General features: G+C 50.8%; 3 protein-coding genes and 1 long non-coding RNA gene across 7 annotated transcripts in view; 1 reads left to right on the top strand and 3 right to left on the bottom strand.

Annotated features, from left to right (window-relative positions):
• Hoxb3 (homeobox B3) overlaps positions 1 to 21618 on the bottom strand; it is a 55074-nt gene extending 33456 nt beyond the window's left edge. The window contains exon 1 of one of the 2 annotated variants that reach the window (XM_029483438.1): positions 21562 to 21618. The gene's annotated coding sequence lies outside the window, so the exon portion shown is untranslated. Of the gene's footprint in view, positions 1 to 7412; positions 7515 to 21561 lie in introns of those variants that run through there. The other variant, XM_021176481.2, reaches the window with a different exon arrangement.
• LOC110304354 lies at positions 7663 to 23522 on the top strand. 2 transcript variants are annotated; one of them, XR_003838004.1, is made up of 4 exons: positions 7663 to 7885; positions 17650 to 17749; positions 21021 to 21199; positions 23292 to 23450. It is a non-coding gene; the product is annotated as an uncharacterized LOC110304354 (long non-coding RNA). The 2 variants fall into 2 exon arrangements; XR_002379069.2 differs by lacking the exon at positions 17650 to 17749 and having other exon boundaries at positions 23292 to 23522.
• On the bottom strand, positions 8515 to 10995 carry Hoxb5 (homeobox B5). Its single transcript, XM_021175662.2, has 2 exons — positions 10434 to 10995; positions 8515 to 9736 (listed from the first exon to the last, which is right to left on the bottom strand). Exons 1-2 carry the CDS (start codon positions 10993 to 10995, stop codon positions 9489 to 9491), a joined length of 810 nt encoding a protein of 269 aa, XP_021031321.1. The 3' UTR covers positions 8515 to 9488.
• Positions 13050 to 21939, bottom strand: Hoxb6 (homeobox B6). Of its 2 annotated transcripts, none has more exons than XM_029483439.1 (3): positions 21562 to 21939; positions 15009 to 15501; positions 13050 to 13948 (listed from the first exon to the last, which is right to left on the bottom strand). In XM_029483439.1, exons 1-3 carry the CDS (start codon positions 21736 to 21738, stop codon positions 13689 to 13691), a joined length of 930 nt encoding a protein of 309 aa, XP_029339299.1. In that variant the 5' UTR covers positions 21739 to 21939; the 3' UTR covers positions 13050 to 13688. The 2 variants fall into 2 exon arrangements, with proteins under 2 accessions (XP_029339299.1, XP_021031323.1); XM_021175664.2 differs by having other exon boundaries at positions 15009 to 15533; positions 21562 to 21645.
• Positions 23523 to 24258: the final 736 nt, after the last annotated feature.

The raw sequence follows: 24258 nt of genomic DNA, 5'->3' as shown, positions 1-24258 counted from the left end.
TCCGGGCCTCCCCCACGAGCAGGCAGTTAGTATAATATGCTCACGCAGTTCGCTCGGTCATATTGAATTTTGCGCAGGTCATTACTTGGGAGAAAAACGACAGAGCAGGATTTGATTCAGCTTACCCTCTCCAGTTCTACTTTTCTCTGTTCCCCCACCCACCCCCGCCCCCCAAAAGTCTCCATTCCAATGCGATTCAGGCTGACCCACCCTTGCTTTGATTTTTCCATCATTCCAATATTTTTGCCAGCTCCGGTGCCCAGCACTGAGAGCAAGACCGTGTGACCCCGTGGAGGGAATCCTTCGGAGGCCCGAACCAACTATGCTGGCACTGGCATCTGAAGGGCAGAGAGAGTGTCACTGGGCATCTAAACCCTAGAAAGCAGGCCTCAGTCAACGGTTTCCTTCTCTGGCACGTCTGGGATGTCACCCTAAATGCTTGCACTCTGCAGGGCTTGAGTCAACTGAGACTTCTTCGTCCACTCTGTCGCCCCAAATGTCAGATACAGGGACACTTTTAAAACTTGGAGGCCCCAGAGTTCCAGACTTTCCCACCTCTCTGGATGGAGCAATTAATCCACAGCAGAGCCCATTCGGGAAATCGAGAGCCCTGGGAGATAGGCTGGATTGCACTGCTGGAAGCTGAGGCTGGAAGCTTGAGGACCTGGCTTTCAGAGGCTGTAGTTGTCCCTAAAAACAAAATACTCCCTCATCCGTGGTTCTCACTCATTCAGCCACACTGTCCCCCCCTCCCCCAAGACCAAGGTTTTAAAATCTGGTGGAATGTCAATGTCTATAATAGCTTTCCCTTTCTCTGGCCCCCAGCAGACTGGTTGAGTTAAGCCAGATGACTCTTCTTCCAGGCTGTTTAGGAACCAAGTACTGGCAGAGTGGCTGGTAGTGGTACCCTCTAGTACGGATGGGTTGGGAAAGGATTCTCAAAGCATCCAGTTTGGTCTGGGGTGGCAGAAGTCACTCTTCCCTTCCCAAAACCATTTTTAGCTTGGGACTTTGGACCACTCCAAGTCTATTACAGATCTTTTACTTTGTCAATAGCTTCTCCTAAGATGAAGGCAAGTGAGACTTAGGAGGAGATCAAACAAAATAGATTCCCCCCTTGCCCTTGTAGCCTCTACTCCTCAGGACCCAAGACTTCCTCTCTGGACTCCACACACACACCCCCAGGGAATTTCACTTGAGAACTAAATAAAAATAAGATCCCAAACACCTTTTTAGTTGGGGTGGGAGAACCTTGGGGTTAAATTGACTTGAAATTTGCTATTAACCTTTTTTTTTTTCCTCATTGGCTTTATTTCAAAAGTCATCTTTACAAAAGCTCTCAGGTTTTCTCCACTGTAGAAGGACAAACACCCACAGTACAACTCCTATAGCGAATGTTTAGAAGAGACTGTGATGGCATCTTATAATGCAATAGTCATTTAAAGACCAAAATAGGCATATGCTTTGTTATTACCACGGTCTCCGGGAAGCATTTTACTTATGAAGTAAGTAATGTATAGACTGAGGGTTCATTTCAGGTCGCCTGCTTCAACTCCATTTACAAAAGATCTCCAAGAGATCATTAGGTATTTTTCCATCACACATCCCTCTTCCAAAGAGGGAGAGAGGGAATCCAGATGAACATCCAAACGGAGGCTTGGGAGAGAATGAGAGAGCAAACGACTTTTCAATGCCCCAGTTCTTAAGCACGACATTTAAAAGAAAGGATGGAGAATTTTAAAAGAAAAGAAAATCTCTAGCACTGACCCAAAGTCTTGAACTCAGCTTCCTGCAGCTAATCTAGGAATTAGGGGTCTGGGAAAACAGGAGACATCTTTCAGGTGGGTGAGGAGCCTGCAGTTTGTCCCCTTTAGGGCGAGCAGGGTGGAACTGATGTGAGAATCAAGCCTTCACCTTGGAAGCCTTCTTTTGGTCCTGCCAAACGTCCTGCAAGGACGTGTGGGTAATTGGATTTTTTAAATGTGTGCGGCTGGGTAGGTTTTAATTAAATTTTATATGGTGACTCAAAGGTTATCTTTGGGAGAGAAAATCGCGTGGAGGACTCGCCACGCCCCGTCTTTTGTGCAGCTCTCCACCAAGCAGCCTCACAGTTTTGGCGGAATAGTCTCTTCCTTCCTCAGTTTCCCCTCTCTCAAATATCTGCCTTCCCCCTATCTCATTTCTGCTGCCTCCACCCCTTCCACCCCACTCTTGCCTTCCTTACCTCCAGCAGCCCAGGCTCTCTCTTCTCTCTTCACACATACAGCCCCCTCCCCTCCCCCTCTTCCACCCCGCCCCCGCCGCTAGACGCCTGGGCCGCCGGGATCACGCATGCACGTAAACTTTTGACCCTCCAACTTTGCGACCTCTCCGGCAACAACACAGGCCTCACAGCCCTGGGTCTGTGAATACTGCGGAAATCAAAGAGCAAATCACCTTTTTTGTCCCTCCCCTTTGGCCACCTTGCGCACCCCACCCCAAGAAAGAGCTTTTAGGTTTTTCAATAACTCCTGGGGGTGGGGTGAAGCACGGACCCCACTTCCTGCATTTTCATACGTCTCTTTGGTTGAGATGCCAGCCAAGGCTTTTGACCGCCCACCCTCCTTCATTCCTGTCTGAAAGAGTGAGGCGGTGATTCCTGAGAGAGGGGCCTATGGGACCCGCAGAGTGGCAGAGTGGGTTGGCCAGAAGAAGAGTGAATTCAAAGGTGAAGAATGGAAAGAGCCTGAGGCAGGGTTTCCTTGGGATCAGAGGAGTCTACTGTGCCCTTAGGGGTGAAAGGAGAGCTATGTCCTAACAATGCAGACCCAGCGGGGCCCGGGGCCACCTTGAGCGGTCGCTCTCTAGCGACTCTAAGACCCCAGCCTGGCTGTGAACTTGGTCTAAGGCGGACTCTACTGGCAGATCCGGGAAGTTACAGCCTCTGCCTGCCCACCAGCGCAGCAGCCCTGCAGTGGACCAGCGCGCTTTCGGTTTCCCATCTGCCCAAATACCACCTCTCAGGTTCCCATCTGTTGCAGGGAAAGGTTTCATTTCTCCTTCCGTAAGGTCCTTTTGGAGTTGTTAAGCAAGAAGGAGAGAGAAAAGAGAAGAAAGAGAGAGAAGGGAGGAATAGAGAGAAAGAGAAAAATAGGTGTGTAAAAGCGACTCCAAATCCCCCAAGAAGCGACTCCCCACACAGTCATTTTCTCATCATTGGCCTGCTAAGTGCTTGGTGCAATGCTAACTGCCCCCCTTTTCACTTAGGGATGTTTGGGGGATATCTGGAGGTTATGTAAGGCAGCCTCAGGCCTAGAAATTATCCCTTGCTGAATGATTCATCCTACCCCACCGGGATCTGAAGCCAATGGGTTGCTGCTGCAACCCTAGACGCTGAGTCCCAAGGTCTCAGGGCAACCTGCAGCCACGTGCACTCGGCCCCCAGTCCTTTAAGAAAGGAAGACAAGAAGAGCCAGGCCTAGGAGCCTTTGACATGGGCATGACGGTGCAAGGTGCTTTCCTTTGTATCCATCCTCCTTTCTCAAAGGAAAAGAGGAGAAACAGGAAGGCAGGAAGTTAAGGTAGAAAGGAAAGGAAGGAGAGGAAGAGAAAGTAAAATTTAAGAGGCGCTATGTACTGGCCAACAGGTCCCCAAATTTCCCGGATTTTGATCCTATCCAGGACTTTAAACCACCACCACTTCCACTTGGAATTCCTAAATCAATGAATTCTCAATGAATTCGTTAAAAGAAAGGAGGAAAGATCACCTAAACCTGTAGGCATACCCCGGCGTGACCTTCAAGTGGCTGACGGGTAGTGAGGCCGGCAGCGGGTAATGTATGCGGCAGAGGCCTGGAGCCCCCACATAGGCCGGCTCGCACCCCTCCACCCCCGTCTGCTGACCTCTGCGTGATCCCGGACTCTATGAATTATTGATGAGATATGAGCGTTGATTTCCCCTTTCAGGATGCAAACTCCATTATATTGTTAAAATGGCGATTTAATCGTTGAGAATAGCTTTGGTGTGGGTTTTTTCCCCCAACTCATTTGCGCCTCCTTCCTTTTCATTTAACTCTCTTAATTAAATCCTTTAACAGATTTTAATCACTTTTTAGAGAGAAGAGTAGAAGTAAAAGGAAAGGCCACAGCACGGACAACAAATGGGACAGTAAAAGGACCACTTAAAACAATCCTGAAAACCATCAGAAGGCTACTACCTTTTGGGAAGCTGAAATGAAGGTGTGGACGGCTGTTAACATCACTTAAAAAAAAAAGTGGCTTTGGGAACCTCCACCAGAGACAGCATCAGCAAGCTAGAAAGACAGACCTGGATGAGGAAGACACATTAGAAGCCTAATCTACCCCCTAGAAGATTTTTTGAGAGAGTCCAATTGCAGCAACCAAGTCAGGCTTACCCCTTGCTGATGTCCAAGGACTTTGAGCTTGGGAGGGTCACAGGATTCTCCTGGGCAGCAACTCTTCCTATCTGGGCCTCGGGGACACTTAGGGAGAAATGGCCATTCTCCATAAAGGGCCCCCATTGCTCCCCTCCCCCTTCCCAAACAGCTCAGTTTCCATGTGGTGTCTAGGTTAATTAATATGGATGTGTAACTGCGCTGCAGCAATCGATAGCCCTGCTGTGGGCAGATCCCAGCCCCAAAATCCAATTACTCTAAAAACCTCCAAAAAATGAATAAAGTGACTAGGAGTGCCAACTCCTAAAAATGGGGGAGGGGAGATTCTTATTAGCCTTGTCCTCTCAGGTTGGCCTGGTAGATTCCAGGCTGGGGTGCTCCTATTCAATGAGAACAGCCCCAGAAAGGGACTAAATTCGGGAATATATCTGTTCCTTTTGCGTCAAGTCTCTTTCCTTTGCTTCAGATGTTTGGCTTCTCTCCCAGCATCCAGATCCCAGAGATAAAAGAATCAAGCAGGGGAAAGACAAACTGGCTTTTAGATCCCTGAGTGTACCCCCTCGTCCCCCAGTGAAGAAGGTCTCGCAGCCAGGGAAGGGTTAAGTGTCCCCGCTGCAGTTATGGAGAGGAAGCTGATGAAATATGGGCCCTTGGAACTCCAGGCTAGGCCAGCTTTCCTGTTTACACTTCTTCATACTTCCTCCCACCCCAGTGGCCACAGAGAAACAAAACAAAACAAGCAATCAAATAAAACAAAACAAAATCAAATTGTCCTCGCAGTAGAGGCCAGGCTGGGCTCTGCCCCTAGGGCAGATGATTTGCCTAGAGGGTGCTGGCTCGGTTGGTGGCTCAGAGAAGTTGAGGCCTAGACAGGTGGAGAGAGAAAACAGTAAAGAGAGAGAAGAGAACTGGGGGGCACGAAGGCAGCATTTTCAGAGAGGACTTGCATGGAGAGAGGGCAAGGGCGGAAGAGAGGAAGAATGAAAAGGGGGGAAGGAGAAGGAAGAAAAGAGGAGGAAGGGAGGAAGGCAGAGGTAACACAAGTCTGGGGCAAGGAGAGTTCGCTACACCCCTCTGTACACCTCATCCACTTGCCCTGGCTACAGGTCAAAGAGCAGATGCTCCAGAAAAACCAAGCTGCAGAAGAGAAAACCCACTAGGGCTTGTTCTCCAAGATCTGCTTAGAGACCTTCCAAGCAGGCACCCGTGGTCAGAACTGTTCTTTGCCATTCTGAAAAATCTATTCAAACATGCTTCATACATGTCTCAAGGCCATTGTCCTTGAACATTCTATCAGAGTTTGTTAAACTGACATGCAAAGTGTAGGAGGGGGGGTGCATTTTTTCAGAGACAAGCCTGGTTATCTGGGGCTCAGGACCCTGAAAAGGATCTGGAAAGCAAGATAGACTGAGGCCAGGAGCCAGGAAAAAGGATTCCCGTGGAACCCCCAGGTTAGACTCTGCTACTGCTGCACACCTCCTCTGCACTTCTTTGAACTGCTTTGAAGCCCTCAGAAGCCAAACCTCCAAAGCGTATTCATATTTTAAGTGTTGCTGGCATCCTTTGATCCTTTGGGAGTGGAAAAGAGTGTCCTTTACAAGGGGTGTAAATGTCCATCGTTCTTTGAGAGATGCATCTTTAAGCCAGGGTGAGGCTCCCAAGCCCTTGGTCTCTTTCTTCTGATCCTAAAGCCCATTGAGGCTCTCCAGTAATTTTGGATGTGGGCAAGGAATAGTGGGCTCAAAAACAAAAACAAAAAACCAACCCCCCAAAAAAACAGAGATAGAGCAAGGGGTGGGGTAGAACAAGAAGGGCTAGGGCATCACTATCCCCTTAATGGGAAACAGGGAGACCCTGTGGCCCTTCTTTGTCAGAGATCACAAGCCCCTCAAAATGCTAAGTCCTGTTTTAGGAATTATCCTCCGGAGTTGGTGAACCTAGAGACAGTGAGCTTTCAGGAAGCAGGACCTGAGTCATTGGCCCCAGAGATCTCAATGAAAAGCATGGAGGAGACACATCCATTTGATCCATAAGAGGATTCTAGCTGTTAGAAGAAAACTGACTTTTCCTTAGAAAACAAGTTTTCCATGGTGGGGGCCAAATTTGGAAATCCTTCTGGTTTACAGTGGTACACAACAAAGAGAGCATTCAGAGTCCCGGAGAGGGCAGAAGGGGAGAGAAAGACTAGCACCTGAGTCTCTTTGGGGATCTATGTTCCTGGGCAGGCTGTATTTGTGGCAGGCTATAGTTAGACACACCTCAATCTTCCAGACCTGGAGAGAAGCTCTCATCTTTCACACCCCTGGTTGGGAATTAGGTTTGGAACTGAAGGCTATGAACCGCCTACCCCCCCAATCCGCTCCTCATTTTGACTCAAGCTCCTTCTTAAGAGACCACCAAAAGAAATCAATTTGAGACCAACAGGCTGAAGTTGGGTGTAAAAAGCACCGAGCTCCCGGAATTCTGGATAACCCTGGGGAGACCATAGAGAGTGCAGGGGCAGATGTTAAAAACCCAGAGAACATTTCAGGGCAAGGTAGCCCACAGCAGCCACCTTCCCTATCCTTTTATCTAAATGTATCCAGGTAAAAACGGCCTGTGGGGGGGGGGGTGTCCCTAACACACCCCAAACAAATCCCATAAAGTTTCTTTCCTTGGGACTAGAGGAGATCTCTCTGAAGACACCCCCCACACCAACCTTTATCGCAGCAGTCCACATCCCTCTTTCTTGTCCCCTAATTTCCAAAGACATTGAAGGAACATGAACCCCACAAGACCCCCTTTCTCCACAGAGTCCGGTGCTCTTGCACATAAACACCAGACACCGCCCATCACCACCGAAACCTTAAAGAACTAAGCCCTCACTTCAGGCAACCCACTTCTCAGAACCAGATATATATTTTTTAATGTTAAATTTCCCCTGTATCATTCTACAGCCCTACTGGAAACAAAATTCTCTTCTCCCGTCCCAAGCCCCAAAACTGCAAGGAGAGAAATCGAAAGCTGAAAGCGACTTACTGTGGAGTTCTGGGCCTGGGCTGTAGGCACTGCCTTCCTGGGCTTTCCCGGCTGCTCTAAGCTAGACGAGCGCTCACCTACCTCTGCCCCCTTCCCCACCACAGTGAGCAGTTAAAGTGTCACTTAACATTCTGGAGAATGTGAAATATACCGCGCGGTGTCAACTCCCCAAAACCATAAAACTAACTTTATGGACCTCACGTGACTTTCTCGAGCCAGTGAGGGGTATCTGTCTGACTTCTCGGCGATTTTTACGATCTAACTTCGAGATAAAACCCCTATCCATTTGACATCTAAATGTCATAGCGACTTTTGGGGTAGTTTGCTTTCGGCAAAGGGGGACAAAGTCATGGGGTGAGAGGGAAGGAGGGCCCAAAACAGCCTCCAAGACCCTCACCATCTCTTCACCTGCTCCCCCTCCCCCCACACACAGGTCCTGTAAGAAGTTGGGCCCAGCTGGAAGGGATTGACCGGTAAGTGTCCAGACTTGACTCTTATGCTCAGGGTGGAAGCTCAACTGGATGGAGGAAAACTGGGCCCTGGTTTTGGACCAGGCTGGAGAGGGAGCCAGGGGTCTTTCAGAAGAAACCCTAACCAAGAGGGGAAGGTCAGTCGGGACCTCTGGAGAGGAGAATCCCTTGAAAAGTATAGAGAAGGCCAAGTGTGACCAAAAAAAAAAAAAAAAAAAAAAAACCTTTGAAGCTGAACTGATTTTCTTCCCCTTAGTGGGTGGCAGAGCTGAACTTTTGAGCTTTTAGAACAGGAGACAGGGCATCTGGGCAGGCCTTTACCAGACTCAAAGGACCAGAGGCCTTCTTGCTCAGAACTTAGGCCCAAATTACTCTTCCTGGAGTATTTTCCAAAGGCTTTCCAACCCAGCTGGTTGAGTATCAGGATGGGGTCCAGCTAAAGGCCACATAAAGTTCCTGGGCCTCTCAGTCCCCTCATCAAGCCTCAGTGGGCCAAGCCAGGGAGTGAGGTGGCTTTGAGGAATTTCTGGTGGGCTTCCCTATGCCCTAGATTTATTGAAGATGGTCTTAGACCAGGTTGTGCCGGATGGTGAAAGAGTCAGACCCTCTGAGAAAAGACAAGTAGTGGGCACTGGAGTGGGGGAAACATTTATTCAACTTCAAGGAAAGCTACAGACATACCAAAAGCTAATCACTGAGAGAGGCCTGGCAAAGAGAGATTTCACACATAGCACAGCAGCCACTCACTACAAATGGTCTTGGAAGCGAAATGGGTGAGAGAGGAAGTGATTGACCTGACCCAGACTATCCCCATATGTACAGCATTGGGCCTTCTAGCCAGACCCACATATTCACAGAGAAAAATCACAAGACATTTTACACTGAGGATTATTTCTGATTCCATACACTTCTAGACTAGGCCTTGTGGGGCCTACCAGGCAGCAGGAGTTCAGCTCTTTCTCTTTTCCTCTCCTCTTCTCAATGTCCACACTTGGACCCTTCCCTAGCTCCCTTCCCACCCCAAGGAACAAGCTACCTGAGCCTAGGGAGTGGGGGCGGGGGGTGGGGGCTGAAGAAGGATGAGGTGGGAGAAAAGAGACACAGACATGGGCTCCATTTCCCAGGCCAGCTCAGCTGGGCCCAGCACTACCCAACCTCAACTGCTGCCCCTTACGGAAGTTTCCAGCAGAAACTCAAAATACAGCCATCATCCTTTTATAAATAAGTTAGAACACAGACAGGGAGGGGAAGTCACATTAAACATGCGAATTTCTTTTTCTTTTCTTTTTCCTGGGGAAAGGAGCGCAACCACAGACACGAGGACATTCAGAAACACTGACAACTTGGGGGGGCGAGCCAAGAGAAGTGGGGAGCACCGAGGGGGAAATAATTATTATTATTAACAATAATAACAAGATAACCAGTCCAGGAGAGAGGGAGCCATGGGAAGACCCAAGACCAAACGAAAAATTGTAACACAGGACTGGGGTGTGACAGGCTCGTGGGAACTGGTCCCCAGCGGGCAGCGGCAGTGCAGGGAAGATTGGAAGGATCGAGCTGGGGGTGGTGCGGGCTCTCGGGCCGCCCAGGGCTCCTCCGGGTGGGCTCAAGGTTGGAAGGCGCTGCCGGCTGTAGCCAGACTCATACTTTTCAGTTTGTTGTCTTTCTTCCACTTCATGCGACGGTTCTGGAACCAGATTTTGATCTGACGCTCGGACAGGCAAAGCGCGTGGGCGATCTCGATACGTCGCCGCCGGGTCAGGTAGCGATTGAAGTGGAATTCCTTTTCCAGCTCCAGGGTCTGGTAGCGAGTATAGGCGGTCCGGGCCCTTTTTCCGTCTGGCCCAGTCATATCTAGAGCAGTTAGAGGAGAGCCCGGAGGCAACGTTATTCCGGTTAAAGGAGGGGGCACTGAGTGGGAGGGGGCGGGGAGCAGGACCCAGGCGTCCCCAGCACCCAGCTCACCGCAGCTCCCATCCTCCTCACCCCAGATGCCCGCATCCAGCCTCTATTTCTTCATAACCCCCTTCTCCAACAACCCCCACTTCTGATGGTAGTGAATGCTCCCGGCTTTGTCTCTGGCTCCTTCCCAGTGCCTCACCCTAGGCTGGGTTCAGGCGGCAGCTCGCCCGGGAGCGAAGAGAGCCACTGCACTTTTGCCCTAGAAAGCTCCGTTTATAGCCCATTCCCCCTTTGCTAGCAGCAGTCTCAAAATTTCGAGAATAATTAGGACCCTTCCTCACAATACACAAATCCCATCTTTCATCCTAAAGCCGGTGACTGGCTAGGTAAACAAAACCTAAGCTGAACGTGGCAACAAACTGGCTTTTTTTTTTTTTTTTTTTTTTAATGCCTACGCCCAGAAAACGACACTGTTTGGCTCTGTCTATGGAGCTGTGGGGACCCTTTCGGACACTTTTCCCTCTTGATGGCAAAAAAGAAAAGAAAAGAAAAAAGGGATCTATATTTGAGGCAAAGCCAAGCTTTGCTCGCCCCCACCCCCAACACAGGGCAGGAATGCGGAGAGGACAAAAAAGAGATGGAGAATTACCGTGGCTGATGTGAAGCTTCCTCATCCAGGGGAATATCTGTGGAGTCTGCCCCTCGGGCGCGGCTGTAGAGGTGGCCATGGGCTCTGGCTGTGCCCGAGCCAGGCTGGGGCTGCTTAGCTGGCTCGCCGCTTCCTCGGGCTCAGAGGACGCGCTGGCCTCGTCTATTTCGGTGAAATTGGCGCTGGAGCTGGCTGGGGTCGCCTGGTCAGAAGGGGACGAAGCAGAGGGCTTGGCGCCGTGGCTGTCGCCGTTAGTGCAGGGCAGGGACTCGGGCGAGGACAGGGAACAGCTGGACGTCGCCTGCCTGAAGCGGGGCTCCTGGGCGGACGCGGGGAAGGCGCGCGAGCTCTCGCCCACCGCCCCAAAGTGGCTGGAGGAGGCCGAGGAGCGGTTGACGCTGAGATCCATCCCATTGTAATTGTAGCCGTAAGAGCCGGTGTGCATGGCAGCGGGATCCCTGTAAGAGCCGCTCAGAGAGCTGCCACTGCCATAATTTAGCAACTGATAGTCCGGGCCATTTGGATAACGCCCCGAGAAGGAGTTTACAAAGTACGAGCTCATTTGGGTGATTTTGGAGGGCTTGATTTGTGGATCGTGGTCGTTATAACCCTGTGCTTCACGATTTATGATGTATTAATGAATTATAGCGATGCACTGTACTTCGTTTTGCTATGTATGCGGCCAAATATGGGGGGGGTTAGAAGGGGGATGGGGGGGCGTTAGGGAATCACGTGCTTTTGTTGACCAGTCGTAAATTCTCACTGATGACCTCAAGAGGTAATTCATGCTCTATGGTTACAAATAATGACGATCGGAGAATCGTTAGGGCCGATTCAATGCGAGCCTCCGAGAGGGGGGGAGAAAGTGAGAAGGGGGAAAAACAGGGAGAAGGTTGACGTTGGCCTCTGAGCAGAGCGCGCCACCTCCCGGCGATTGACGGGAGCGCGGGCCGAAGGCCGCCATGGCGGCTTCGGCAACCTCTTTGCTGGCTCTGTGCAACCGCCAAGCCAAGAAAGAAACCCGGCCCGCAGCTCACTCACAGGGTTGAACCTTTAGGAAGATGGATTTGAGTCTTTTTGCCTACTTTGTTAGGGTGCGCCTATCCCCTCTATTTGTGGCCTCTCTGACATTATCATCACCATTATTATTTTAACTCTGGATAATATAATCAAAGATGTAGTTGCTTGATCTTCCCTCCTTAGGCTTTGCCAGTCCCCAACTTGGGTAAGGAAATGGGGGGAAGGGTTATAAGTTGTGTGTGAAAAACAATTATAAGAATTTTGTTAGCTCAGCCAGGCCTGCTTCTTGGCTAGGCTTCAGCGGCGGGTCCACAACATGAGAGAGAGCCGCAGGACTAGGCTGGAGAGAGGCTGGAAAAGGCAGGGAAGCTCTTCGTTCTCCTGGGCCCCTGGGAAGTTTGGATTTTTCCTTCTGACCTCTCATCCTTAGCCTAGGCCTAGGAACCGAGGTAAACAGGGACCCTAGAAGAGAAAGACGGTCGGTTGGCCAAAGACTAGAGCGACAACCATCTGGGCGGTTAAGGTTTGAGTGGTTAACTCTTCTGCCGGAGTTTGGGGTTTAAACAGATCTCCTTTAACAAGCTCGCCAGATGCCAGCTATCTCATTCAGAGACCAAATCCAAAGCCTTGTGTTGCTGGTGGCCAATAATTGGAGAATTTGCTCATCGGCCTTGCCGCCTTCCCTGGGAAGGGGTTCGGAAGACCGGCGGCCCCTTGCTGAGCTCGCTGGGCGGCCAGAGATCTCCGCAGCTGGGCCCCTTCTGCCAGACGGCTATTTTCTTTAAAAATAAAAAAGGAGGGGGGAGAGGGAGAAGGAAGAAAAGAAAACGGGGCCTGAAGCTTGCTGCTCGGGTGTGGGTGGCAGTAAAGAGAAAATGAGCCATTTTGGGGTTGAGAAGGTGAGACTAAAGGCGTCATCACCTGGATCCCTGCCCTCGGGTCTCCGAAGAGCAAGATAAAGTCGGGCCCTTGCAGCCTTCTGCTGCCGGCTTCCCATTCTCTTCCTGGCCACCTAGCTCCTACTTAATATGAGAAGAGGCACCCTGGAGCCTGTAGACGAGCTGTGGAGAGATACCCAGTGGCCTCATTTTTCAGTCTCCGGAGCAATAGGCCGGGGATCCGAGGGCCAAGGCCGGCAGAGACAGCCATGTGGGCGGGCCAAAGGCCAGGGCCCTTGGCTCGAAGAGGACAGAAAAAAACACTGCAGAGCGCCTAGACCCGCCCAGCTCCGTCTCCCCAGAGCTCTGGGCAAGGAGGCCTCAAGTGGCATCCCTCCAGAGTCTCAAAACCTAGGCAAGCTTAGAGAACAAGAGGGAAAAGGGCTTTCTCCATCTCGCATCTGAATGGGAGAGGCAATTGTGAATTTAGCATCAGAGAGGCACAACCAACGCTGGGGCCTGGGAGGACCGATCCCTGGCCTCTGCTTTTGGCTCCTTGCTTTTATCTCAACTGTAACTTCCGAATTGAGGCTAGAGGCTGGGAAGGCCCTGGGGCGGACCATGGCTCTTGCCTTTGCTATTCAGGCTCAGGGATGACAGGGTGGCTGGGGGCTTTTCGGGGGGGGGGGTGACAGGGAAAGATTGGATGTGACTGAGCTGCGAGTTTTCACATCTTTATTATTATCATCATCATCATAATCATTATTAATAATATTAATATTATTACCGAAGTATTTCACGTCCGGAGCTAAGACAAGACTACAAACACAACACATAGAAAATTAATAAAATAGAACTTTGTTTTCTTCTGAGGCTCCTCTTCTTCCTTCTAGGTAGTATGTGCTCCTTCCAGTGGCTTTGGGGAGGGGGTAGGAGAGACAAGTCTAGGGTCAGGGAGTCTTTCAGGTCCCTGCTGAGGGGACAGCGAATCTACCATTGAACCGTGCACGGGGGGACATGGACGAAATGAGACTCGACAAGGACATGAGCATTCTGCTCTGCTTCCAGGAGACATCAAGTGAGTCCGATTCTCAGTTCTCACCAGAGAGCCTGATGAGGCCAAGGTGGGTTCTTCGGGGGAGGGAGGAGGCGCTGAGGGTGCTGGGTGGGCATCCGCCAAGCGCCCACGAAGAGCTCTGCAGAAGGGGGCATCCAGGCAAGCACTGGGCCCTGCCCGTCGTGCTCTGGACAGCAAGTCCCCAGACTACCCCGACCGCAGAGCCTTCTGGGGCTTTCGGGTGCCCTAGGTTCCCCCACAGACCTCTCCCTTCGCGTCCCCCCTCCCTTTGCAGCACCTTCACTCGGCTGGCTTTTCCTCCTCCTCCTCCGCACTGAGCTGAGACGCACTGAGCAGTTTGCTCTCCTTTTTCCACTTCATGCGCCGGTTCTGAAACCAGATCTTGATCTGCCGCTCGGTCAGGCACAGGGCGTGCGCGATCTCTATGCGCCGCCGGCGGGTCAGGTAGCGATTATAGTGAAATTCCTTCTCCAGCTCCAGGGTCTGGTAGCGTGTGTAGGTCTGGCGGCCTCGCCGACCGCTGGGCCCAAAAGAGGAACCTGTTACGCAGAGAGGAGAAACTGAGGCCTGGGGTCATCACACCAAGCCCATAGCCCCTCCCCCACTCGGCCCTCAAACGTAAAGCAAGCCTGTCGGGAGTAGTCTTTCCCCCTCCCATTCCCTGGTCCCCGTTTCCTACTCCTCCAGCGCCCCCTCCAGATTCCCTCCTGGACTCCGAGGCCTGTGCTTTCTTTCTGCCTAGACTTTCGGTGGGGGGAGGGGAGGGGCACTTGGACTCCCACCTGAGCTTGGGGGAGGGACTGGCCAGGTGTGCCTCCTACGAGCTGTATCTTTTCTTTCCCTTCCTTTCCATCCATCCAGCCCTCCCTACCCTACTCGATGATAGATTCTGGCCCTTAATCCCTAATGACGTGGATCGATTCATAGTCCGCATTAACAGCCCCTCACTTTCGTGTCCTGCTAATGGACATCAATTGGGACTTGAAGCCGACAAATAATCCAACCTGAGACCCAGGCGCCAGTTTGTTCTTCTCACTCCCTCCGCCTGTCCTCTCTTCTTCCTTCCTCAGACTATACCACCCTATGGTAGTGTCTCACTGCTCCCTGGTCCCCCTTCCCCAGTTCTCCTCCCCCAACCCCAGGGAAACACAATCCAGGACCCAAGTAAACTCGCCCTAGCCGCCGGCGTCAAGCCACCCCTCCTCTTTCATGACGCACTCTTGTTTTTAATGGAGTGGTCTTTGGGTGCGGGGCACCCCCCACCCCTCAGATCCGGACAAGAGCTAGGGAGAACATAAAGGAATACAGGACCAGAGACTGAGTCCTCTAACCTCTTCCGGATCAACAATCCTAGCCTGACTTAAGTAGGGAGAGCCCACTTACTCCCCCTGCCTTACTGTGCAGCTGGGACTTTGCAAACTTTGCAACTTCTGTGGGCAAGAGGACTGATCTGGAGGCGGGGGGCCCAATCTTGCCCTATCTGCTGAGATGCCCACCTAGTTCCCAGTGGGAGAATTGGGGTTGGGGGATGCTGACACTCGCTAGTTCAGTCTTTCTGCTTGCCCCCCCCCCCCCGGGACAGCGGGAAGTCTCACTCACTGTTGCACGAATTCATGCGCTGCATCCACGGGTAGACGGGCGTGGAGCACTTCTGCTCTTCGGTCTCTCCGAACACGCTCTTGTCCTGTGCGCAGTCGGACTTGCGCGGCTCGGGGTGGAACGGGGGCGGCTCGTCGGCGCCGGAGAGAGCGCAGGCCGCGTCCTTTTCCCGGTAGAAGGCAGGCGCCGGCCCATAATCACAGGGCGCCGCCCGACCATAGCCGCCGCCGGCTGGTGGGTAATAGGAGGACGCTGCAAAGCCCTTGTCCTGGCCGGGTCCCGGCCCGTAAGGCGCGGGGTAGTGCCGCAGCGGGTCCGCATAGCCAGACGAGTAGAGCGGCAGCTGGCCCAGGAAGGACTCCTGCCCGCTGGCCAGAGTGACGGGGAAGGTGGAGTTCACGAAATAGGAACTCATCGGGAGGGGAGGCGCGCGCGGCCGCTGCTGCTCCGCCGGGTTTATGATTTGTTGTGTTTTATAGTCCGAGCGCCGCGCCTATTAGTAGTATAGCCGAGATTGGGTTTTAGCTGAGGGGGGATGGCGAGGTGCCAGTGAGGGCCAGAAGGAAATACAACCATCTGATCCAACACTGACCAATGGCAGAGGCAGGAATTGTCAAATAGCACCCAGGAGGAGCACAGCCTGCACGAGGGACCCGCGCACAAACCTATCAACCTTTTCCCCCTCCTCTCTCTCTCTCTCTCTCTCTCTCTCTCTCTCTCTCTCTCTCCACAACGAGCCCTGATCCACCTACGTATGATCTGCGAAAGAGGCGTCTGTGCTTTTGAAGGAGGAGGAAGCAGTTAGATGAAGATCATCCCATTCCCCAGTGATGAAATAAATACAACCCCCCCCACCCCACGCAGGAATAGGGAAAAGTTAATTGTGTTTTCAGAAAAGTTAACCCCTGCGTTGCATGGGCCCGTTCCCTCAAGGGAGGGCTGGGTAAATATCCTCGAATCTCGTTGAGAGAGAATAAAGGGGGAAGGTCTGTTTCTAGGGTTTTGTACTGGTGTGGTGGTGGGGGGTGGAAAGAGAACGGACTTGTCCGCTTATTTGCTTCATTTTAGAAACAAGGAAAGAAGAAACACCCTCCTTTGAAGGTTTGGAAAATCGTTTATTGTTTATCAGGCCTGTTTCCCCCTTTTAAGTTTAGGTTTATTGTATCCCGACTTCAACCCAATTCTCCAGCTTAGAGGAGGGCAAGTCAGTTCCTTCTGCCTAGAAGACCCAAAAGACAGAAATGTCAGGGGTGTGTGAGCCCAGTTTCTCCCTCTGGCTGCTCCCCGAAGCTATTTGCTTCTGGTAAGCCTTATGCTCCTTATGCCCAGCACAGCTCAGCCGTCCTGGCTGCAGTCTTGACTGAGACTGGGCCCTGGAGAAAGAAACTAGTCCGTCCTTAAACTTGGTGATGAAGGGGAAACCCCAGCCTAGGTAACTTCACTTGTTTTCATCTCTATTCTTCCTGCAACCCTTGCTTGGTCTCTCCTCATCTATCCTTATCTCTCAGGCCAAATGATGTAGCAAGAATCCCTGGCTACAGATTTTTAGAACCAAAGATGTTCCCCGTAATCTAGATACTGGGGGGGGGGGTTGTCTTAGAAATATTGAGTCTTCAGCCCTCTTATTGGAGACCGAGAGTCTCCTCTTTTTTCCTACTCTCTTTATAAACTGGTGGTTCCCTTTGAAATTCCCATCCCAAGACTTGGTTTAGATTTTATTTTATAAGGAGAGAAGGCTGCTAGGTCCTCCTAGGGACTTAGTAACCATCTTCCAACCATCAAACTGGTATGCCTGCTCTAGTTCTAGACACCCACAACCCTCCTGTCTCTCAGCCACTCTACAGACCACCTCCCACATCTCATGTTTATATCACCTTCTTAGCTGCTGTAAGGACTTGGGAGTGGAAGAGAATAGCTATGCTCTCTTCCTCTCTCATCCAAAGAAAATAAGGACAGATCCCAACCTGGGGGACACAAGGTATTTCTGACATTCTAAAATGCACACCCAGGGTAAACAGTGTATCCAACCTGAAGACAGGGAGGATTGGGTGTAAGATGGTGCCTGGGGTCAGGCCAGGCTGACCTACCTCTGCCTTGTTCTTTGGGTTCCTTTTTGTGAGCCAGCTCTGCCCACGGTTAATAGGAAAGGGCTGAGGATGGCTGATCAAGAGGGAGGATTTATTTGGCTGCAATGTGGCCTCTGAAGTTCTTTGAACTCATAGAAACTGCTAGGCTGTCCCTTTGTAGCAAAATGACCATTCCCGGGTGTTCCTCTTAGCCTCAATCTAGTGGTGGAGGTGGTGGTGGTGAGGGCATAAAAAGAAGCTCAAACCTCCTAGTGGTGAAGAAAGCATTGCTCTCTAGTCTAGAAATGCTGGACCCATGCTGAGAGAGGAATAGGAGCTATTTCATCAAGGCAACAAGGCAAGGGGAGGACCCTCCCCCTTTCTTGCCACTGAGGCTGGGCCTTGGGCCTCAGCTTTTCTTCCTGGTCACAATGTCCTCATCATAGGAAATACAGTATAGTTGTCCATGTAAAGTATGGCCCAAGTAAGAGGAGGCTTTCTCCTGTGATAGAGGCAGGAAAATAATTGCTTTATCCTTTAGAGCAGCAACCCCTGAATTAACCTCACCTCCGCAGGTTGCTTGTCTGAAGATGGAGCCACAACGGCCAGGGCCAGGGCGCCTGGAGTCGGGCATGAAAGGAAATAGCGCCTCATCGCTCTTATCTAAGCCCAGAGGTATTTATGAGCGTTTATTCATCTGATCCGTTTGTTTGGGAAAAGGAGCAGGCAGGCAGAGCTGAGCCAGAGACTGCCTGGTTTCTGGAGCCAGATCTCTAAGGATCTGCCTGTGGTTCTGTCCACCTCAGTTTGTCTGTCTTCACTGGGAAATACGTAGACACACAGCAGGCACCAGCCAGTTCTCCATTAGGGTTGCCGCCCCCGCCCCCTCACTCACAGAAGGAGGGATGTAAATATATACCAAGTCTTGAGTACACATCATTGGGACTGTCCTGATACCCCACAGGCAGGATTTATAATTGTGATTTTTCTGTGCTTTGAGTCTGCAGTCCCGTGGGTAAGCGTGCACATTCCAGCTCCCAGAGAAATGTTGCTTAAGTCATTTTCAGCTCAGGAGAGAAAATCTCCGGAAGGTAATCTTAGGAATGCCATTTGCCTGTATGAGGAGGTGGTGAGACAACATCTAAGCTTCCTATTTCTCTGAGATAACCCCACCCCCGCCAGATCCTTGGGTAGTGGGTACCTTCTCCTGTCCATCCTCAACTTTACTTAGGATGGGGGAAATGAAAGATCTCTCAAACCCAATCCCCCCCCCCCATTCTGATCGTCTGAAATGTTCCCCAGTAGTGCAATGTGATGGCGCCTACAGATTGGAAAAAGACTCTTTACGTGGACACTCTGCCCTAAAATCGACTAGTCCAAATCGCGAGGTACAAAGACCTCATTTCCATTATGCAAATGATCGGCATCCTCTCTGATCTTCTAGGAGGAGCGGGCAGTCCTTCTTTCCCTCCTCTGCTTAACCATTACCCTAAGAGCTCCGAAGTGGTTCAAGCCCTGTACTAACCTGACTTCCCCCTCCCTATGTTTCCTTCTGGTTGCCAAAAGAAAAAAAAATTAGGAGGGCCCCCAGACCTTCCTGCCAGATCCCTTGGGGCCTCCTGCAGAGCGAGCAACTCACTAAGCTGGGTCTGGCCTTCTAGCCGCCAGAAAGTCACTCTTAACGCAGGGAAGAAAAAAAAAAAAAAAAAAGCTTAAAGATTTGCTCTAGAGACCTCTAAGGCTCCTGGAAGCAGCAATGGTGTGTGCCCCCAGCACTACACAGCCCCTAGGCCCTCAGCTCCCAGCCAGACCTTAGTAACACCTTGCCCAGCCTGGCACCGCAGGCAATTTCCTGGAGCAGCGCCCCCCTCCCAAGAACGGGGGGGCCACAGCACCTTGAAAGGGGCGGCCAGAGCTTCCTCCAGCAGCTTGAAAGACCGAGCTAATCAGTAACCGGTGAGACAGGGGCCAAGACTCCAAAGCCGCAGCGCGGAGGCGCGCACCCCGCCCTCGCCACCCCCTTTTGGGAAAGCGGTTCCGTTAACCGGGTGTGAGGGGTCCGGCAGGACAGGAAATTACAGTGGTTTTGGTTTTTTAATGATTTCTCCTCACTCATGATGTTCTACCAAAGCATTTTTTTTTTTTTTGCGTCGATTTCGCTTGAAACGGTCGAGAATGGGGGAGGGGGCCAACACTCACTTGCAGACACCAACAGTTTCCAGAAAATTCAGTTCAACTCCTTCACCACGGACTCGCCAGCTTAGGAATTGGCAAAACCCACAAACCAACGGGAAGAATACAGACTGGGTTTGTCTTTTGACAACCGAGTGGAACTGCCTGGTCGGCGCCTCCCTTAACGGGACCCCCTCCCTCCCTTGGCAGAGAAGAAAACTAAATAAACCTTGAACAGATTTGGCCTCACATCTCTCCAGCGGTCCCCAGTCGTGTCTCGTGTCTTAGGTGGTGAGGAAGGTCGTAGGTCTGAACCCTCAGCCCTTTGGCTCAGTACCCCCTGTCCGTGGGTTACAGTGTTACTCCTCTAGACTCCCTTTCCCACTACCAGCCTTCAGGTTTGTGGCTGGGATGAGTGTGGAAGGGTCTGCAGGAGACGGACCGAGATTGAAGATAATGTGACAAGAGACTCATTCCGCTTTCTAATCTGCACTCGGGGACTAAGATGCAGTAGAGGATATCAGCGTGGGCCGGTATCCCACCGAACCGCGCGACAGGGGCTCAAAGCAAACCCGCAGGGCTCGGGGAATGTCGAGTGATTTGCTGTGCCAAAGCCGCCTGTCCCCGAACGGACGGTAGATGGCAGCAAATTGCATAATTTGGGTCAGAGAAAACTGTCTAAGGGACGATTTATAACCCACCAAGACTACAAGGGGAAAAGACCTTTAGTTTGAGAGGGTTGGGAGGCTATTTTCCCGCCGCAAATAGGATCCGAGCGTCCTAGATGTTGGCGATTAATTTCGCTTGCTAAGAAATCAAGGTCTCTCAGTGAGGCCCTTTCAGGCCTGTGTCTAGAGCTTTCTTATCTGGGCCCCCAGACAACCCCAGTCTTGTGCCACAAGTGGCTACCTTTCCCTCTCCTAATAGCTCAGGAGACCAATGTACCCATACACTCTCCCAAGACACTAAAATCAGACAACCTGAGACCTGAGCCTGAACCGTCTATCTGCACAGGCTCTTAAGAAACAAGACGACAATCCTTATTCATGCAAACCAAAGGAAACCACAACGCCTCCTGTCCTTCATTCATACCCACAGTCACTTATCTCTCTGTCACTGATAGCTTCTCTGGGGACCTTTCGTCCCATTTCTTAGTCCTCACCAGTCAGCCTGAAGCCTATCAGCCACTTTAGGAATCTGTCTCATACCCAGGAGATCTTTCCCCCTCCCCCACCCCCCAGGAAGCCAGGGAACAAAAATTGGGCGGCGAAAGACAGGACTTAGCTTTGAACTCAGACTCCAGGAGGCTTTCCCAGATCATACCATTACATTTTGTATCCCAGCCCACCCACTCCCATCCTCCCAGACACACACACCAAATGGATTTGTGTGTACAAGCCTGAAACAACATGCTAAAAGTCTCTTCCCAACCGCGTTTAAATCCAGGAAAAGTTTGAAATGTGCCCATAGCAGATATACAATTTTCTCCACCAAAATCCACACATCCTATACCAATAAAACACAAGTAACAAGATCAAAGCACACAGAGACCAACAGACTTTAACCTACCGCATTAAAACCACAAAACTCTCTCCCTGCAGGCTCCCTCCGGCTGGCGGGAGTGGCAAGAGACCGGTGGCAAAAGAGCTGGGAGGTCTTCGGCTAGCTTCCCTTGCTTTGGGTTCCTTCACCCACAACCCTTTATTTTCAGAAATGTCTCCGAAGGAAGATAGCGAACATTTCTCTGTGAGTTGTTCTTTTTATATCACTCTAGACGCCTCTTCGCCCTAGGCTGGCCTCTGCGGAGATTCCAGGCCCCACAGAGACCAGGACTTCCCTCAGCGCCACCGCCCCTCGTGCCAATGCAGCCGGGAAATCGCCATTACCCACATTGGGCAAGAGAACCGCACGGGGGCAATCGGAGAGGCCAGGAAAAGGGAGAGATGGAGGGAGGTGAGCACAAATCCACAAGGGCCAGAGCGACTGGCCAGAGTGGCTGTAGCCCAGACATCCCCCCCCCCTCGCTTTTGCAGACCCCTCGCTGGAGATCTCTCCCAGCTAAAAAAGCAACATAAAACCGGCCTCATAGGCCCCTTTCCATCCCTCCTCCCCATCTTCCCTGCAGCCGCTCCCCCTCCAGGAAGCAGCCACCCCTGTCTCTACTACAGAATTTCCTGGGAAGCCTCTCCCAGCAGCGCCCAGAGGTGGGGTTCAACCCGGTCTTGAAATGGGGGGAGGAGGAGGGAGAAAAACCCAAGCCCCACCCCCTGCAAGAAAAGGATGCAAAAGAATAAGAATTGTAGAATCTTCCTTACCTTTGCAGAACTTGGGGGGGTTTGCCCTCCTCCGGATTCAAAAGGATGTGGAGGGAGGGAAAAAGGAGCGTTCGGTATCTTCTTCAGCTTCCAGATAATATTGTCCCAACCTGAGAGCCGTCGTTTCCCCTTCTCAGACTTGAGAGAGAGGTTGTTTCGCTTTTCTGACATTTGCATAGAAAATGGAGTAAGTTCTGGCTTTGAAAAATGATATCAGGCTGCAGTCCTGGGCAGATTGTCCATTTAGCCTTCATGATGACTAAAAATCCCAGATCAGCAAGTAAATTAACTTAAGAATCAAAATTATTTTAGGTTCTCTCTTTTGTGTAATTCCCACCCCTCCTTCCCTCTCTCAGCCTTCTCTCCTCTCCCCCCTCTCCTTCTCTCTCTCTCTCTCTCTCTCTCTCTCTCTCTCTCTCTCTGATATTGAAGTATAAAAATATCAAGAGGCTGGAGCCCTGAAGGACGGCAGTGCTCCGACCTAGGTGTGGTGTCCAAAAGAATGCTGCATTATAACCACCAGGGAAATGATAAAAAGTTCATGTTCACGATCGCCCGGCCACATGACCGGCGCCGGCCAATCGCTGGATTCAACCACTCATAAACTTCTATCACAAAGTTGTAAATTTTCATAAAACAACAAGGAATTTATTGCATTTCTTCATGGCTGCTCCACCAGCAACCCTTTTCTCCGTCGCCATCTTCTTTTCTTCCCCTTCTCTTTTTAGGGAAACCCCAATCTGAGACAGGCTGAGATTTGGGGTGCAAGAATTCAGGGTGGAGAAGCCATAATGGTTCAGCTAGAACCGGGGTTTTCTCTGGAACCTCCACATTTTTTTCTCAAGAGCTCTGTCTGTCTTTTATAGTAAAAATCCCCACCCCACCCCCAGTCTTCCACAAGGGAATGTTCTGAGGTAACAGGGAGGTGAGGCCAAAGCAGCAGCCTGTGTTAGGAGCTGCTATCTGCTTTGTGACAAAAAGAAAGCTCCTGTACCCCATCTCCTCCTCTGAATACCCCCACATTCCTAGCCCTAGAGACTGTGGGGTTCCCCCACCTATGAGGTTTGCAGCATTGCAGGTGTGGTGTGGGGGTGGTGGGTTTCAGTCCACAGGGTCTAGTTTTTGCCTCGGGAGGGAAGGTGTCCTGGATGGGGGCCAAGCTTGATAGTCTAACAAGCAGATTCTCCACCTCAGCACCTCAGAAACTGGGGGAGGGAGAAGACAGATCACTCCCGCCCAAAGGCCTGCTTTTGGAACCAGGTTCCCCTGGGCTCGCCAGGGGTTGCAGCGGTCAGTTCTGGAGGAAGCCGCAGGTTTTAAGGGCTTTTTCTCACAAGCTGCGGGTTTTAAGGGCTGTCTCTTAGAAATTCAAATTAAGCAGATTTTTCCGGAAACCAATCACCTTTTTCAAGCCCTTTTAGTTTAAGATAACCTTCTTTAAACAATTGAGGGTTTGTAAACGAATAAATATTAAAAACCAGCACCCCACGTCTAGGTGTAAGACACTATCGTTTAGGTTTTTCAGCGATGAAGGATTTACGAAATCCTTGATTTTATTTTAACAATAACTCACTCCATTTTCCTAGGCTTTCTTTAAAAAAACAAAAACTACATTTTAGGTTGAGTTTCTGGTAACCAAACGCAGAAAACGAAATAATCCCCTTTTTAAAAAAAAATCTTTTTTCTCTCTCCCTCCCCCTCCTGTGTGTGTGTGTGTGTGTGCCCCTCAGAAGGTTCCAGGTTGGCCGTACTCAGGAGCAGGCCGAGCGGCCCAGAGGAAGCCCTGGCAGCCGGTGCTGCCAGGCTCACTGCGGACTGCACCCCAGCCCGGTAAACTCGCTGTCGCTCGCGGGGACTGAATTTCCTTCAATTTTAAAATTTCATGTGGATCGCCCATGCCAATTTAGAATGAAATAGATTTAAATACATAAAATAAAAATAAATTGAAATAAAATCAAGGCATCTGATGAAAAATGTTTGCCAACTGAGTGGGAAAATTGTGAGCAACCTGGCAAGTAGGTTGTCCTGGGGAGGCTAGGAGGCCTCTACTTGCTGGCCTGGCCTCTTCCCAAACCACCTCAGACATAGAAAGGATGGGTGTTCACCCTTCACTTCCCTTCCTTTTGTTTTTTGAAGGCCTACTGTTTTGGATTTTATCACTGTACTTGTGGCTGGTCACTAGGCTCAGATTTCATAGTCTCAGTTAAAGGCCTGGATAGGAGAAGGTGTTTGTAAAACTGGAAGCTTTTAAATTGGGGAGGGGAGGGAGTTGTGTTTTGGGCCTGTGTGACGGAACATATGGTCTCATGGATGTATTTACTTAGGGGCAAATGTGACTCTCTGTTTATTATCCAATGTGTGAGTGTACATTGGTGTGTATGAATGTGTCTGTGAGTGACTGTGAACATGTGTTTACTTGTGAGTGTGTGTGAATGTGTGTGTGTGTGTGTGTTCTGGGCATGGAGCCGGGGACTGTGTGAAAGCCTGGATGTATATGAATGTCTGTATGACTATATGAATGTCTGTGTTTATTTGTGACTGTAACCATGTATGCACTTGTGTGCTGTCAGCTTGTAAATATGGGAATTGTGTGTTTTGGTGAAAGTATAAAGAAAGTGTGTGTGTGTGTGTGTGTGTGTGTGTGTGTGTGTGTGTGTGTGTGTCTCATGTTGGGGTTCATTTACTGGCAGTCTCTAT

The sequence above is a fragment of the Mus caroli genome, chromosome 11, assembly GCF_900094665.2.
Source record: "Mus caroli chromosome 11, CAROLI_EIJ_v1.1, whole genome shotgun sequence".
Classification (NCBI taxonomy): Eukaryota; Metazoa; Chordata; class Mammalia; order Rodentia; family Muridae; genus Mus; species Mus caroli.
The sequence above is the reverse complement of the archived record's forward strand: the minus strand, read 5'-3'. Positions and strand labels throughout refer to the sequence as shown.